At 34.9% G+C, this 12,776-nt stretch overlaps 1 protein-coding gene across 1 annotated transcript; it reads right to left on the bottom strand.

Moving 5' to 3' along the window:
- Positions 1 to 2,642: 2,642 nt before the first annotated feature.
- On the bottom strand, positions 2,643 to 6,957 carry LOC145559647 (uncharacterized). The gene is made up of 6 exons (XM_081621037.1): positions 6,560 to 6,957; positions 5,222 to 5,493; positions 4,450 to 4,647; positions 4,201 to 4,291; positions 3,407 to 3,626; positions 2,643 to 3,297 (listed from the first exon to the last, which is right to left on the bottom strand). Exons 1-6 carry the CDS (start codon positions 6,844 to 6,846, stop codon positions 2,962 to 2,964), a joined length of 1,404 nt encoding a protein of 467 aa, XP_081477163.1. The 5' UTR covers positions 6,847 to 6,957; the 3' UTR covers positions 2,643 to 2,961.
- Between the last annotated feature and the right edge of the window lie 5,819 nt (positions 6,958 to 12,776).

Here is a 12,776-nt window from a genome sequence, read left to right on the forward strand (position 1 = left end):
CTGAAGTGAACATGCTCTTTGTAGTCACGAGTTTGAACCCAAGTGTGACTTAACTTGGCTGACAAACTCGTGTAAGGTGTTGACACGGAATACATATATAATTGAAAAATAATTTTTTACAATGTGACTCGGCTCTATATATATTACAAAAATGAAGTTGAATAAATGATCAAACTCTATGTATCAATACTAAGTGAAAAGGTACAAGTATTATACATGGGTGTACTGTTTAAATTCAAACAATAAGGTAAAAGGGTAAATATAGGTTGAATTAGGCTCATGGGGCGATTTCTAAAATCCGAAATCAAATTCTATTCACGTCTATGGTTGCTAAATTAACCATACACAAAAATAGTGATACTAGTAAAATACAATGTGGGGTAAAAAATCTCAATCATATCATATATATCAATATATGTACTGATTATGTACAGTCTGATACCTAAAATCTTAATTGCACTGGTCTTGTTTTAGGAGCATTAATGCATTATATTGTTAGCACGAAAATAAATAAATAATCATATTAATTAATTACTCCCTCCGTCTCAAAAAGAACGACCCATTTGGCCAAAACTTTGTCCCAAAAAGAATGACCCATTTGCATTAAAACACCCACCAATTTGCTACAATATTTGTGCAAAATTAGCTTCCCCATATAAAAATTTGATTTTCCATGTTATTTTTTTACTTTCTCTCTCTATTTTTTTACAAACCCCATGTAAATTTATTTTTCCAATATACTTTTACTTCTTTTTACTTAACTTCCTTAATACCCGCATAATCAACTCAAATGGGTCGTTCTTTTTGGGACGGAGGGAGTACTAATAACAGAACCCTAAACTATACTGCCGTAATGCCTAATCCTATTCCTATATATTGGTGAAAAAGGAAAATGTTGTTGATTGTTTGGTAGCACAAAGAAATCATCAAAGACTAATAATATAGAAAAACTAATTAAACTTGAATATTTGAGGACAATAAGCTTAGTTATTCACCTAATCATTGGACAAAGTGCAAAAGCCAAGTAGGTAGAAAACAGATTAATTAGAATCCAAAACTTTCATTAATTAATTGTTGGTCAATTAACTTGAGGTCTCAGGTCTATGACTATTAGATCATACACTCGTGAACTTTGATCAGTTACTAGTTGACATTATTTTTAACTCTTTAAACAATAGTTTTATCCATAAATTTAAGTCACTAATCTAACCTCTCATGCATTACTCACGGAGGATTAAAAATATTACTCATCTTTAAGGCAAATCTCAATCTCTAATAAATATTGTATTGTGCAAAGATTCTCTGGAATATATAGCTTATGCTTTTGTAATTTTATGAAAAATATTCACTTAGATTATTGATTTTTGTTGTCTTTACCGTAAGATGGTAATGCCTTTTTTTTAATAAATAAAAATAATGTACTTTATTGAAATTTTAATTGGATGTTATTTTCTATTTACATGATTTTCACTTATCTGAACTTATCAAATCTTATTAAAACTTATTTTAGTTGTAATGTGAAATTAGACAACCCTTATCAAAGCTTATTTTCCCTGAAATGAACTTATTATACCTGAAATAAGTGAAAATAAGGTGAACAAAACATTGTTCATCTTATTTTCAATTACTTTAGGCTATATAAATGCAAAAAGTTAATACAAGGTTAATATTGAATAAATGTACATATAAATGCAAAAAGTTAATACAAGGTTAATATTGAATAAATGTACATATAAATGCAAAAAGTTAAACTTTTTATTTCTACTAGTTCTTGGTTGAACAAATGTACATATACTAAATATAAGATGATTTTTCTAAGCAACAATTTTGGAGATGAATAAATAAAATTCCAATTAGAATAAACCTCATTATCACGAGTATTTGTCTAGATCATCGAGACAAAAGAAAGAATTAGTATATATAGGAAAGTGATCCAATTTTATTTAAGATTTCAATATCAATGGAGATTTTTAAGATAAGATTTCTTAATTAGTGGCAAATGAAATTCGCTTTTGAGTAGGATGCCTCACTGTAAATATCAAATAGTGGAGCCACTTACAGTGTAATAAGAACAAAATTCGACAAACCTCAACATTTATTTCCTATTATTTTATGGTATTAGACAAAAGTAGTCAAAATTCGTTTAATTATTGCCTATTGAGTTATTGTACTTGACAATATGACATTATGATTTGATGATTCAATGCATTGCTTTGATTTTATTTCACTGTTATACACCTCTGTCCACTTCCATGCAATCTACATTCACATATTTGTAATTTTTTAGATAAATTGAGAATTACATAGTAATTTTCAACATAAATGTTACATTTTGAGGTCTACGCCTGCTAAAGTATTATTTTGTCATCTAATCAAATATGAGTAAAGATTATAACGAGTAAAAAAATGACATTTAAAAGACATGTATTAAGGCTAATTTACATAATCACAATTGTTATAGTTTAGACATTTCACATTACTAATTGTTGAGGTTGATAAATTGGTCCAAATGCTGTAGAACATCATCCACTGATGTAGATATAGTGATATCAAGTTACAAGAAAAGAAAAAGGCCATAACAGAAGATCTATAGGCCATAATTTGTGAAGACTAGGCCGGCCTACTAAACAACATACGAAGTATGAATCTAAGATAGGTCTGATTTGATTATGAAAATAGTAAACCATGATCACAACTCTACAAGAGACGGTGTCTATCAATAAGAGGAAGCAGGATGAACCATGGACAAGCGCCCCAGCAGGCTTCTACAGCATACATAACTATCACTCAGAAGGATATCGTTTTGAGGAATCAAAGCCAGACTACTACTTGGTACAATCCAAGTCATACATGCATAAAATAGTACAAGAAGAATAAAGGAGAAATATTATGCTGCTCAATCAGAATCTAGATGCTCAGAAATGTCTCACATCCGGTTGTTAGAATTTCTGATGTTTTTCTTCAAGCAGCACTGCTATCACCTGTATCAGGTTTAGGATCAATGGCAGGTCTTTTACTGGAGTCTGATTCTACATTCACAGAATTCATGTTCACACGCTTTACTCCCCTGCCCACAACACCAAGATGTGTGACTCCGCTGGCAGCTCCATTAGTGTGAGCACTGGATACAGTGGAGGAATCAAATTCTCCATTGCTTGTGGCAACACCAACACGTGAAGAACTTGCTGGTGCAGATGCAGAAGCCTGCTCATTGGCCCTTGCTTTGGCAGCTGCCAATCCCAGGATATCAGATAGGATAGATGTCGGGTTGGATACCAGTTGCTGCAGATCTTCAAGCTGGTGACAGATGCACAGTTAGCCTAGCAGTCCCAGAGCAGGAAGAGGTAATCATAGGAAGGTTGGGGAAGGGGAGGTACAAAAAAGAGAGAGATAGCGGGAGACTTGCCTTTTTCTCCAGGTCACTGGAGAGACTCTTCAATGTTCCAATCTCTGCTTTTTTTGCTTGTTTATCAGCGGCAGCATCCTCAGAAGCATCTGGTGTTCTTGTCAATTCATCCAATAAACGCTGCATCCTTGATTTACATACAGATATTGCCTTCTCACAATACGGAATAGCTTCTTGGGACCTGGAGCCAACCTCTAGACAAAGGCAGATGCGGAAGTTTCTGACATATACTGTGAAGGTTACAAATGAGCAAAGCAATGAAATAGATAATGATTTTTAACTACAGCAAGCCTGGAACCAATAACTCAAGAAGCATTCTATTAACATAGAATCAACACTTGGAATAAGAAGCTACCAAGAAGACTAATTAACTAGAACCTTGTCCAAAGAATATAGAATGATCCATATAACATGAGTATTCCAGCCTGTATGTAAATTATGAATGTTCTAGTTAAGCTATGCATGGATTAGCTTACGAAGCAATCATAAAACATATAAAGAAATGTCTAGCATGCACTATGCAAGGGAAGTGAACTCAAGAGTCAACAAACATAGTCCCAATCCTGTATGTAATCCATATAACCATGAGTATTCCAGCCTGTATGTAAATTATGAATGTTCTAGTTAAGCTATGCATGGATTAGCTTACGAAGCAATCATAAAACATATAAAGAAATGTCTAGCATGCACTATGCAAGGGAAGTGAACTCAACAGTCAACAAACATAGTCCCAATCCTGGGGGAAACTTGATGCCACCTAAGATTTTCAGAATACAGCAAAGCTTGAAGGATACAATTCAGCGATATAGCGATTATCAGGTTCAACCAAAGTCTCCAAGATGGCAAGTGCTTTCTGATAATCACTGAGAGATGTCTCGATATCCTCTGCAAAGAAGCAATCAAAACATCAAACATGATTTAGTGAAACTGAGTACCAGAATGATATATTAGGCCAGCAAGAAAACTTGAACAGGCAGTCAATAACTGGGGTAATGATCAACAGACTGATTCATAGCCAATTAAAAGAAATTATTATATGATACCTCTTTCAAGGGAAACTTCAGCAAGAGCCGACAAGATATCAACCATGTCCATTGTCTCCTTGGACTGCTTTTCTGAAATTGCTCTAGCAAGATCAAGCATTTTCCACGCCAGATCTAAGTCAGACTCATCCTCCTCAGCTTCATTAACTTCATCTGTATCACTTTCCTCATCTTCATCTCCATCATCCTTGCTTGGAACTATCTCGAAAGAAAGTAAACCATCAAAGTAAGAAATGCGAGGAAAACAAATACAGTGCATAATGTTTCTGAAGAAAAATTTGGATTGAACTTCTGGCCATTGCAACTGTCTACTGTTTTGCCAGACTAACAAACATGGGCTTAGGCCAAGCACGAATCTGAGATGTTTATGATTTATCTATTCAATGGTGTTAAAACATAATATACCAACATCCAATTGAAACTCCTACCTCCATCTATCACTAGTTGCATCATATTAATTTTTTACACCATTCCTATAATAACTTTGACCACATTACTCCCAAAATGATTTGGGGCCAGCTTACATGCCTAACATGCATTGTCATAAGGAACCGTTTGCAAACTAATTTTTTAAAATTGTGTTGAGTTAATCTCATTATATACTTTCAAAATAAGATTATCTATAAAAGCATAATGAAAGATAATACTTTGTAACAATCAACGTACTACATTGGCACACGTGTCTAGTCAAAATGATGCAACAATTAAGAAACAGAGGTGGTAGTATTTACGCATTTTTAAACATCAAACACAGACATGCTAATAGAGTTACCATCATCAGCGCCTTGCTGCTGACTTGAACTCGCAGGTTGACTTGAACTTGCACATTGCTCAGCATTACTTGAAATGGAAGCTAGGGATGATTCACGCTCAACAGGTTTCTTTGAAGATTCAATCTTAGCAGAACCTTCCTGGGATTCAGCATCTTTCTTTGGCATAGATCCCAAGGGATCAGCCTCCTCCTGTGCCTTGTACAACAATGCAAGGCCGAATTTATAGTATGATTTAATGCATTCAGGTGCAAGCTCACCATAATGAGCAACCCTGCAAAACAACACAAGATGGCCATACTAAGATTACTAACCATTTATATAATTATATGAATATACAGAAATTTTATATTTTATAAGCGAATACATAAATTCAGAGCACCCCAAGTAATGCAGCTAAGTAAATGCTACACCATTTAAGTACAAGAATATCACTACAACTGGGGACAAACACGTTCTTAAGCAAGTTAAACCATTGCCTGTTGTAGTAAAAGAAAAGGCAACCCAATGTCAAGGTATATAATCATCAAAAAACAAACATACAAGACGATAAGGCTTCCAAATTAATTATTTTACTAGAGTTACAGTTCATCTAAAGGCTTCTCCATAGACCAAAATGAAAACAGCAAACATCTATCACATTATTTACAGGGTCTAGGAGGCTAGCACATATGCAATCTTCAATCATTTAGAACTACAAAGAGATTTTGGTTCCACCTATACGGTATATCCGGAAATTTAAATGTTGTTTTTGAATGAATTTTAGAGTTACAGACCACCAAAAACATGAAGGATATCCCAGATTTATTTTCAAGTTACAATCATAAGGAAGAGATCACAAGAGAGGGAGGATCCGCCATTGGGTATGCTTTGTTTCATATTTTCGATAACCCCCTCCAACACCCCCCCCCCCCAAACCCCGGCATTGCCTATCGAAAACAGTGAATCGTCATCATAAACCAAACACATTGAAGGTTTATAACTAATTTGATCTTACTGCAATCATATTGTCTTATCTTAATAAGTTGTTTAATCTGCAAATTCTGCATAAAAAGGGGCACAACCTAAAAATCAAATGCACATATTTTGGGAATGGGGCAGCCTTTAACAAACAATAAACCTCCAATTACTGTCCAAAATCATCAGTCATTTTCTACTTGCTTCAATCCAGAATAAATCCCCTAAATTCGCTAAAACCCTAAATTCGAAGCATTCAATTTCACCACTAAAATCAAACACCTAAATCAAATTCATTTCAAGCAATTCCTTGTTCAAAAACAAACATAAAAACAAATTCTAAGTAAAATCAAATTCAAATGAGAGAGAATTAAAACCCTAACCTGATTTCTAGGGCACGGCTAAAAAGTTCAGCAGCATCAGGAAAGTCACCTTCTTTAAATGTCAAGCTTCCTTTCTCCATTAACTCATCAGCAAACTCCAGAGTCTTCTCATGGTCATTTACAGCAGAGATTTCGGAAGATTCAAGGTTTTTGAGGGATGATTCAGAGTGCTCTCCTTGCGCATTCGACTGAATTGTTCCCTCGTTTGTAGTTTCAGACTGATTAGGCGTTGGTTGATCTTCCGCCATTTTTGATGTAGAAGTTATGGTTGAAGCTTCATCTGCCATGGAAATTGGCAAGAAATTTAGGAGAGAGAAGGAAAAAGAAATTTAGGGGGAAAATGCAAAACCCTTTGGTTTGTGTTGTGGCGGAAAAACTATACGGAAAATTATTTCAATCAGCGCACATTTTTTTTTCTTTTTTTTTTTTTTTTTTTTTTTTTTTTTTTTTTTTTTTTGGATAAACGGACTGTTTTGTATGAATTGGTTTCTAAATTGTTGGGCTGGTTTAGTCTGGCTAAGATACGAATTAGGCTATTTGTCAGTTTGAGATACCAATTACTCAATTAGTATGCTATGGACCCTCGTCTAAGAAGCAAAATATTCATCAGGTTCGAAACAATGCATGGTTTACTAACAATGTGTTACCTACATTCACAGACGAGAGAGAAGATCTTATAATGTTCTCCTTATTATGAGCTACTTCCTCCGTTGTTTTTTACTTGATTTGTTTTGACTTTTACACTATTCACTACTTTTTCTTTGACCGTCTTTTTTGTGAATTATTGATAAGGAAAAACATGCTCATGTGAGATCTTGTTAGAATCGTCTAAATAAATAGTATCTCAATATATAACTTTTATAATAAAATTATAAAAGTTATTGATGGCTAAAGTTGTGTATCGACAATCATGATAAAAAGAAACAGGTCAAGTAAAAAAGAACGTACGAAGTATTTCATAGGGATTTTTTTTAGTAAGGTCAAACAAGCTCAAATAAGGATAATATTGAAGTTTATTTTAGCATTGGGTGGATAAGATCTTACAATATTATATTGTTCCTAAAGTGTTATGATCTAGTTTCTAAAAAAGGGAAGTATTATGATCAAATTTTGTAATCTTAGACCTTTTTAATTTCAGACATGGGCAAAGCCAGGGGTGGGCTAGCAAGCCCCCGACCCTCCTACGATCCAAAAAATTCATTGGAGATTACTAGACTAGGTATGTGTATAGTGAATTATATAATGATACATACAAGAAAGTAATAACCTCAGCCCGATAATTTTTGAATCCTAACTTAGCCATATTTCCAAATTGATGAAAATTAAGTAAATAGAATGAATTTCAATAAAAAGTAAATTTTAATTAAGTATTAAGATAACTTTAACAAAATTTTATATGCTTATATCACGAAATAAAATTAAAGTGGTGACACGGATCACACGTAATATTATGTTACGGAGTACAAGTTAAAAAATAAATAAATAAATAAACTCCTTGAACATTTCCTTCCCCAAATTTCCCGCGATCTTATATATATCCCAATTCACCATTTTTCCTGTACACTTTCCTTCAACTTTAAACTCCCCTTTCCCTTCCTTTCTAATCTTGCAGTGCAAGTTTCTTTCTCCAATCTCACAAACATGGCGGTTCATCTCTCATTGTTTTTCTAAAAATCCTCATTCATACTCGTTACTTCTCTGTTTTCGGATCATTCTTACACCTCTAAGTTCAATTCTCTGCTTCTCCTTTCGTTTCAGGTTGTCATACAGCTGGTGAATGAATAGGAATTAGCTCAGAAACAATCTGATGTTCTGGTAAATTTCTTTCAAATTGAAAAGTTAATTGTCAGTTTCTTTGCTAAATCTGAGATGAAATTTGTTATCGTTTGTTCGATCGATTGAATTTACGTTGATCTTGAGCTTCTGGTACTTCATCGCTTGAATTTTTACTTAGCTTAGGGTTTAATTTTGTGTTGTTACAATGTGTTCATCAAAGTCTATCTTCATCCTTGATTTCTTGTGTTAAACGTATTGTCGATGGAATTTCCGTTGATTTTGAGCTTCTGATAATTCGGTTCTTGAATTTCTACTTAGATTAGGGTTTAACTTTGTATTATTATTACAATGTGATCATCAAAATCTATCTTCGTCCGTGTGTGCTGATCAAATATGTTTGCTAGCACGTCCCCTTGGTGCTAACAAGTCCCCTTGGTTGAACTAAGCACTCACCCCTAGTGCCTTAGTCCGGATTTACGAATAAGTGTCGTAGACAATTGAGCACAGAAGCTATCATCCTTGCTAGTATGCCCGATCACTCTCTTAGCACCCTCGTGCCTTGGTTTTCCTCACATTCTCTAAGTGTTTGAAGGAAAGGGTTGAATTACAAGAGAACACAAGTGCTTTTGGAAGGCTTTTTCTATTACTCTCAACTTGAATGTACAAATGAGGCCTTAGAGCCTATTTATAGTGCTCCTCCCTACTTACAAGCTTTCTCTAGAAAATTCCTAACCTCCTCAAATGGAGGGTTCTAGACTACAAGTATCTAGAGAGTTCCCTCCTCTTTAGGAACTAGATACATGGAGGTTTCTACTAGCTAAGCTTCCTACCTAGAATGCTAAGGAGAGACCTAGAACATTCTAGAAACTTATCATACAAATGTACATACATAGAAGAACCTAGAAGAATTCTAAGATGTACCAGACCTTCTAGAAGCTTCCCGCGTTTTCCGGACTACCTGCTGCCAAAACTTGTACTTCGGAACCTCATCTTGGAAAATCGACACCACCATCGTCTTCCTTGGCCCAAAATACGGTGGACCCCCAAATTTGTGCCCATTTGGACTTCGTTTGGGTCTCCAAATGACCCATTATTGTGTTACTGTCACTTGGGTGTTCACTGGGATTTTACACAAGGTGCTAAATAAAGCTCTTTAGGGGGAAGTGCTCGCCTGGGGCAAGCCCCCTAGCCACGATCGTTGCCTAGTGACCCAAATGACGCCCATGGTTGGCAAGTGGTTGGCAAGGGAGATGACCCGTGACATTAGGGTTTAATTTTGTATTATTACAATGTTATCATCAAAATCTATCTTCATCCTTGTGTGAATTGCGTCATCGATTGAATTTCCGTTGTTTGTGAGCTTCTGATTATTCGTTGCTTGAATTAGGGTTTAATTTTGTATTATTACTTTGTGATCATCAAAATCTGCCTTTATTCTTGTGTTAATTGTTTCATCGGCTAATATTATTGTTGAGTTTGTGAGCTGTGGTTTATGCCAAGTGTTTCCAGAAATGTCTGACAAAGTAGTTGTAATTGAATGTTAATTGATAAATTTGTGAGCATAAAGTTTAAATTCAGTTGTAATTTGATTTTGTATTTATCATATGGATTTATTGTTTGCGATGAGCATTTGTGCTGAATATTTGGAGATCATACTTTGTATTTTAGTGGAAGTTGAACTACTCAATGCTGGAAAATTGATTGATTATATATTAGCCAGAAAAGGTAAAAAAAAATAGCAAAGTAGTGGTATACTAGTATGAAATTTGGTATGCTTATACTTTTTTATTATATTCTTTCTCATTACAGTGCACAATTGTGATGAAGCTTCTCTACTTTGATCATGTAATATGTTTGCATGTATGATCTCTTGTATTTGTGCTTGTCATTATGCATACTAAGTATGTAGTAATTTAAGTTATTTTAGAGGAAATCCTTAAGCTCATAAGATGATACGAGTAAATTTTTTTAAAAGTTGACAAGATCCATAACCTTATGCAGTAACATTGTAGTTTTAGAAGTTCACAACTATTGGAGTCACACATGTGCAAACTAACTACATTCTTCGGGTGACATTATTGAATCTTGCAATAACATATCAAGAACAAAAGTAATAACATGTAAAATAATCGATTCTTAGTTTTACTGTGGTAACAAGAGCTTTGATATATATGCATTTTTGTTGTCCCTGCTCCAACATGTCTTTCCTATGTTTAAAGTTATTCATGGCATATATCTTCATTTTGGAACTCCACCAACTTAAATTGCAACCAACAGATCTTGAATCCCCAATCATCAGAGGACCCACAGACAAGGTTGGAAACATGAGTAGTAAGCATTTTGTATTACAGCACAGCTGGATCCAAGGTTCCCTAAGATGGTAATTATCTTGACTTAGGATAAAGAAGGCCACTTCCATGTTAGGTTGTACTGCTAATTAAAACCACTTGCTGCAGACTAGGAAGTTGCTTTGTTACACTAAATTAAAGGTAATTTTCTTGTTGAGTTCACTTAAGTGTCCGACAAAATTCTGTTATTAGCACAACTAATAAGCATATGTATGTTTTGGATGCTGAGTCCTTTTAACTTATAAAATGGATGGAGAGAGGCAGTAAACTTTTGATTGTTTCAAATCTGCTTGTTTAGCTGATGTACTGTATTGTAGGAGTGCATGATGCATTGCGAAAGAAGAATATGCTGCAAAAAGAGGTAGATTTGTTAATTCTGATATGGTTAGATTAGAAATGTACAGTTGTAAGAGCCTTCCTTTTGAGCGTGATCTTTGCAGGTCAAGACGGGTGTGCTGAATCCTTGTTCTGTTGACAATGAAGAAAAAGACCTGATAGAAGGCAATGACATGCTAGTCGACTCAAGCTCATCATTGGATAAGAATCTGAAATTAATTAAAGACTTTCTAAGTAAGGCTGACGAGTATGATCCTGCAGGAGTGTGGACAGCTGATAATGATGGCTGGTGTTTGCTGAATGAATATGAACGTGACTTCTTTTACATTGCACCTCTAGATGTGGCCTTGAAAACAATTGGTATCTGTTGAGATCCCATCGGGAATTTCAAGCAGTGTGGAAACACCTGATGAATTTGAGTATCATTGGATTGTTGAAACCACTAAACAAGACTGCTTAGATTCAGGAAGTATCTTAAACCTCAAAGCACATACACGGTGATATGTCCATTTTATATAGTGTTTTACCCCCGTCCCTTGGTCGTTATTAGTAGTGTTTTTGGCTCTTTCGGGCCACTTTTATTACTAATTTGTGTGTTCTAGTGTTTTTGTAGTTTTAGTTGTATTTTACAGGAAATTGCACTCTTGGAGAATTTTCCCGGGCTTTATGGATCAACTACGGAAGCTAGAAGGACACGACCACTTTTAGATCCTAGGATCGGTGAGAGCCGGTGATTAAGGGCTCGGTAATTGGGATCCCGAGGCATTTGGACCAAGTATTCAAGACCCGAGAGGAAATCCGGATTGGGCCGAGAAATCTAGCCCAATCGAAGTCCAAGCACAAGGAGAAGCAACCGCCCGATCGGGCAACCTCTAGCATGATCGGGCGCGGCAAGACTTTTGTGTCGTGCGTGCTAAGGCGCGCCCAATCGTGCGAGCATCTAGCACGATCGGGCGATGCTGCTTGGGAAGAACGCGAAGAAAAAGGCGCGCCCGATCGGGCGCGCGTTTTTAGAAGACCTGATTAAGTTTAGTTTTAAATCTTGTTTTAGGAAACGTTTAAGTACGATTTGGTACGGAATTTTTATATTACCTTCTTTCTTAGACTTTATCTCTCTACTTAGTATTTTTCTCTCTCTTAAATTCTCTCTCAACTTTTGTTCTTAATTATTCCATTAATTCCAAATTTCTTTTTGGTAACAATTTCTTCTCTTTTAATTTCAGCTATTTTACTTGCTTCTTTGATTATGCCTTTATTTGATTGTTTGATTAGTTTAGTTATGATGATGCGTGAGTAATTTCATTCTAGGGTTTATGGGTATCCATAATTAATATGAAGGGATAGTTTGTTATTATTGATTATTGATATTGCATGATAATTTCTTATTGAATTGTTTTAATTCTTTGCAATTAGATTATGAATCGAGCAGATGTAATTTGATTGTGAATATTTAGCAATTGAATTGATGAATCGAGCAGATGTTAATTTAATATTAAAGGCTATTTTCAATAGGAACTTAGATCTAGTAAATTGCGAGAGCATGTTGGATCTATGTTGATTAGTAAATTGCGAGAGCCTGTTAATCATGTTATTTGTGCATTGTTAATTATTAGTTACTTCGTTCTATCCTGGAATATTAATGGTTGGTGAACCTGTGACCCTAGGCTTCCTTATTATTATTTCTTTCCTCCCTAAACTTATTCTTCGTAGTATAGAATTTATTCCCAAAACTATTGGTTACTTAGATAATTTAGACT

This window comes from Chenopodium album, chromosome 1 (genome assembly GCF_948465745.1).
Source record: "Chenopodium album chromosome 1, dcCheAlbu1.1, whole genome shotgun sequence".
NCBI classification, from domain to species: Eukaryota; Viridiplantae; Streptophyta; class Magnoliopsida; order Caryophyllales; family Amaranthaceae; genus Chenopodium; species Chenopodium album.